Source organism: Buceros rhinoceros, unplaced genomic scaffold (assembly GCF_000710305.1).
Source record: "Buceros rhinoceros silvestris isolate BGI_N320 unplaced genomic scaffold, ASM71030v1 scaffold8660, whole genome shotgun sequence".
Classification (NCBI taxonomy): Eukaryota; Metazoa; Chordata; class Aves; order Bucerotiformes; family Bucerotidae; genus Buceros; species Buceros rhinoceros.
Genome location: NW_010389004.1, coordinates 38,814 through 44,352, shown reverse-complemented (window position 1 = coordinate 44,352; position 5,539 = coordinate 38,814). Strand labels below are relative to the sequence as shown.

At 35.1% G+C, this 5,539-nt stretch overlaps 1 protein-coding gene across 1 annotated transcript in view; it reads right to left on the bottom strand.

The window, feature by feature from the left end:
* Positions 1 to 768: 768 nt before the first annotated feature.
* Positions 769 to 5,539, bottom strand: part of LOC104490169 (poly(A) polymerase alpha) — a 33,699-nt gene continuing 28,928 nt past the window's right edge. The window contains exons 19-21 of the mRNA XM_010132422.1: positions 5,492 to 5,531; positions 3,791 to 3,865; positions 769 to 1,702 (exon numbers count right to left, since the gene is read on the bottom strand). Coding sequence (XP_010130724.1) covers positions 1,607 to 1,702; positions 3,791 to 3,865; positions 5,492 to 5,531 — 211 coding nt within the window. The 3' untranslated portion in view covers positions 769 to 1,606. The remainder of the gene's footprint in view (positions 1,703 to 3,790; positions 3,866 to 5,491; positions 5,532 to 5,539) is intronic.

The following is a 5,539-nucleotide window of genomic DNA, read 5'->3' as shown; positions in this document are numbered from 1 at the left end:
GACATCTTAGACAAATGGCAAAAAAACCCCTTCGGTTACTGCACAGCCTAAGTAAAAGATAAGCTACACTCTGACTTTGGAGAATTAATTTAGAAGGATAAGGGCAAGAGTGTAAGTAATTTAATTTTAACATGAAAGATGCACGTGTAGTAGGATGGAGCACAATGGGAGAAGGGAGTTCATCAAACATGCTAACCAAAGTATGGGAAGTATGATTAGACATCCCACATATTTCAGACTTAAGTAATAGTAACATGAAGTTTGTTATCTACATCTGGTATTACTGTTGGTATCCCTCATGTTCCTCATACTGCTGTTCTTTGCCATGAGAGACTCAGTTCTTTCAAAAGAAAAAGTTGTTATTTTTTGATAGAACTACAAGAACAAAAAATAGAAGTAAGAGAGCTTACTAGATGTCAAGTGCTTACTAGAAATGTGTTTTTTAAAAATTCAGTGTTTTTCAGTATGTAAAACTATTTCTGATGAGCCATCTAAAAATAAAAAGGTTAAAATTCTTAGGGAAAAAACTTTTTGTCTTTATTTAAAATTTGAAGCTTTTTAATCCATACATTACTTTTACGGAGTGTACAAAATTCATCTTATATTTAGTGACTCAAAGGCCGTCAAGACAGGTGTTACATTTCACAGGCACACAATATTTACTTAAACACTTTAGTCATGGGACAAAATTCTGAATTTGTGCCTACAGGCCACAAGGTATTATGATAAGGTAAGGGGTGGGGGGGCAACCAGATGAGTACATGGCTTGTTTTTATTTCGTATGAATAATTATTGTCCTATATGGTGCATACAAGCTGCAAAAAACCCCCCAACATTAAACACAAAAGCTTTTCCCAAGAAATAAAGGGATTAAAAAGGGACTAAGGAGTTTGATTACTCAAAAGAAAGTTTATTCGCTGTTTGACTGCTGATCCGTATGCACCTTAAAACAATCCTATAAATAAAAGTAGACCACGTCTTAATCGTGTCCCATCAATACCAAACTTCCCAATTACTTCCTCAACTTACATCTTATAACCTCAAAATTTGACATTTCATTTTAAAGGCTTACTGCTGCTTGATGGCAGTTTTACTAGATATACTATGCACTTTGTTTTCAATGTATAGTATATCACAGAACTTCATCCAATTTGCAGATTACTACTACTGAAGAGATTCTTCAATAAAACAAAAGTGTATCAGCTGAAGATCTAAAATTAGTCATACTCCAATAAAAAAAGTACATAAAAGTGCATTTAAGGGATTCTTATGCCAGTTTTATCTCAATTTTGAAACAATGCATCAAACAAATTCAATCAGTATGTCAAATATGGCTACAAATAGTGTTCGTGTTTTTAAAGGCAGTAATCCTTCGAAATATTTAATGTAACTGTTGCTAACACATTAATTGTACTCCTGGCTTCACATACTAACCTGGACTTCCAATCATGTGGTGATTTTAGCCCAGAAAGGGAAGTGCACAAAATATACCTAAATCCATTTGCGATTATGTTCTAGTCTTGCACCCTCCATTCTCCTTTTTTCTAGCATTAGAAGACAACAGGTTGAGTTGGCAGATACTGTTTATGGACCCCTGAGGTTGTTTTTACCGGTTCAATCTCAATTTTATAGAATTCTTGATAACAGGAATAGGATTTGCAGGGAGAGCAGGGATATCTGAAAGGTCTGTACTGGGTGTTTTCTGAAAAGAAAAGAAGAACTTGGTTGTATTTAACTTCGTAAATATCAAAAGAAAAATACTGTAGTAATTGGCATTAACTTTCACAAACAAGATCTTTAGAAGAGTTCCAGGAATATACCAAGGTAAGGATAATTACAAGTACAGAAGCAGATACTACGGAAAATTTGTACAAGAGTCTCTTTCATAGCATGCATTTCCTTTTTTGATCACTGCAAGAAGTTAGGAAGTACTGCAGATAAAGTTGAGCCTACTACCAACCTGTATTAGAGTAAAACATAATATCCAAATAGTAAGGGTGCTTCAGTGACACCTGCGATCTGATCTACATTTAGTATTTAAAAATTCCTTTGATTCTTAAACCTCAGCTCCTTAGAGGTGAATGACAAAAAACTCCCCAATGCAAAGTATGTGTCTTCATACATTCACATTTCAGACTGTTTGAAAGCTTTTCAGATTTCCAACTTTTCATTTAGATGAAAAAGGTATGATGAAGTCAAACACCGCTATATGACTGGATTAAGAATTTCACCTTGAAAATAATCTGAACACTTTTTTCTCACTTAAAAGACTTAAATCCCATTCAGCAAAATTATACCTAAAGCCAAATAAAGGAGAGGAACAGTGTCAAGATTCAGTGTAATCCGCTGCTTTCTCACATGCTTAACAAGCCTCTATTGTTGGTTTGTTTTACCAGCTTTTATTGTTGGTTTTAACTTCGAACTATTTCTCTTCCGCTGCAACAGATTATTTGCCATCACAGTAACCCCGTTATTATGCGTTACTTCCTATGATTTATCATAGAATGTTTTCTCACGTCATAAACGTTCAATATTAATATAAGGTACATGATACATGAGAAAAAACTGCATTAAAAAGACTGCTCTTAATTGTTGTTTTATTAAAAAAAATAATCAATCACGTTAACACTGACTGGTACAGTAGCACAGCACAACGTAACAAGGACTCTGGGCAAAAGAGCTTTAATCTCCTGTCCCTCCCCCACGGCCCCAGTAGCCCACCCTGTTTGGTTCTGACCTGCACTTGAACGTGTTTCTATCTTCTGCAACATGGACAGTGTTTGAAAGAAAGCCGTGGAGAATATTGAAAAGTGACAGAAGAAGCCACTATTCTTTTACAGTTTCCAGGTTATTTTTTAAGCAACAACTACATAGTTTGTAATAGCTACAAAACTTTATATAATCATCTGTCAACAACAGGTGAAATAATCTTGGCATAGCAAATGACTTAAAATCTTTCCTGAAAGACTTGAGTGCCCATGCAACATCTAGAGCTTTAGCAGTTTTGGTACCTTTATTAGGTACTACTTACACAGTTTAAAAACTCCAATAACAAATACCATTAATACTATTGCAATATCTCTCCTTTTTCAATCAATACATTTACTACACATCATTTAATGAGTAAAGTGTGCATAAAATGCTTTGTGATAGTGAAACTTCATTCAATCAGTAGAGCACCAAGGGCAGCTTAAAAATGCTAGTAAAAACAAAGATGTGTTCTCTAGAAGTTGTTACAATATTAGGAACAAAAGTGAATGCCATAGAATTCTTAATTTAATGTCTATTTTTCCAATGCTCCTTACACTTGTAATACCTGCAGTGATGAAGCAACACAGCTGGCTAATGAATTATAAGACTGTCTGAAATGTAACTTCAGATTCTGATATTTGGTATGAGAGAGAACTTACATTTTCAACCTCTAGCAGGATACCTTTGAGCAGCAGCTATTTAAAGCATTTGTTCCTTAGTTAGAAAGGATTTTTCTGTGATGTGCAAAGCACAAAGGAATAAACTGAGCCCCTTACTTTGAAGGTGCAATTCAGAAGAGCGAATCCAGCTTCGGTCAGTTTGTATGGCAAGCCATACATGTTTAGCTACAGTGCACATTCAGTAAAATCAATGACCATCTAAAACACAAAAATTGTGACAGCGACAAAAAGCAGCTTTCCATACAATGGATTTATATTAAAATTTATACATTTTTTTAAGGTCTGAACTCGTTTTCATTTCAATGTTTTCACCACAGATTAGTATGTGCACACACACACGTGTTTTTTAAAAACAGTACCTGAGGAGCTTGCAGAGAAGTTGACTGAAGAGTTTCTGTTTGAGAATTAACATTCACTTCTGTCTCAAGTTGCTCCTAAAAAACCGAAAGCATCAACAGTTAACACTGCTTCCAATTACAAAAGCTACTTATGCACAACTCCATTAACCTGACTGCCTGAAATGGTGCATACACAGCAAAAGAAAAAGTATCAGTACTTGCTGTATTGATACCCATCCTTTTTCAACTGAGAAATCTCCACACTAGAGAGTGTTTTGCTGATCAGTAACTTGACATCAACACAAGTTACTCCACTTTTGAGTTGCCATTTGTTTAATGACTTAACACCTTTTATAAGGAATCCTATAGGAAAACATTACATGTCATTCAGCTCATTAAAGACAAGTAGTACAGGATTAAGGAAGACCATGTGAAAAGCTACTGAATGTGTTGCAAATACAACTGCTTTTCCATCATGTTTTTCCATCATTCTGCCAGAGTTTTCCTGCTACTTCAATGGCTTGAATCAGCTTCCTGGATGAACAGATGAATGTCACAGCTAGATTTTCAGGTAAAACACTGGGACTGCTGAAGCAGGACAGTGGTAGAGTCTCATTTTCATGAGAACAGCCTGTGAGTTAAAACCGTACCACTCAGTAATCCATACCCTAACAATGGGGGATGAGTTTCAGTGGAGAAAAACCTACATTTATTTTAATTAAAGAAGTAAATTAATCCATTTCCTTCTGTGATATTAAGGACACAAGACTTAGAGGAGACTGACAATAAAAGCTAACAGGATTACCTATCTCCTTTATAATGACCTGTATCCAGAGAATCTATTTTCAATGTTAGGATTAAATGCTTCCATGCATTTCTGCCTTCTCCTGTCTTGAGTTCAAAGAGATTTCAAGGTAACTACATAACAAGATCCAGTTCGTCACTTAAAAGTTTGGAAACTATAAACCAAAGCACTTCAATATTTTAATAGATATTTTAATTTTACAGCATATTTTCCAGAGTATTCAAAAGACAAACGGAACATGCCCTATGAAAACTGTGCACACCCAAGCGGAGAGCTGATATCATAAGGCTGAAGACTGACTGTCACCCTTTCTGTTCACCAATTAGCAGAAAAACTGCTAAATTAAAAGATACTGGAGGGGCATGCTTTAATCTCTGGAAGATCCCAGTACATATGCTGTAACAGTATACAATAATTTCATTGCCAGAAAATATTTATTTACCATCATTTTAATTTTTTTTAATCTAAAAAGTGAACAAGGTAGCACCTAGCTCTAGGATTCTGAGCCCAACATGCAAAAATCCTAGTGGAATACACAAGATAACTGTCAAGTAACATACACTGAGTTTGGAATGCAAGCAAAGCAAGGCTTGTAGCCACATCTCTGATCTAACAAATTTAAATATAAATATCACCATTAATTTTTTAGCTATGCATAATACTGTGTGCACATCCAGGAAAGAAATCACTGTCCTATGCGACATGGGCTCAGGCTCAGCTCAGCCTGGCAGCAGGTAACGTACTGCAATTCATTAATATTGACATATACATTAAAAAAGATAACATCATTTTGATATGTTTACTAGGAAGTCTATACTGTATCTACAAACAGTCATTCCTAAAGTGTAACACAGTAATTTTCCTGAAGAAGAGTCCCAATTAATATATACATAATTGCATGGTCTAGACATAGATACCTTAGTTTCCATTGTTTCGTGCTCATTCAAATCTATAAACATAACATC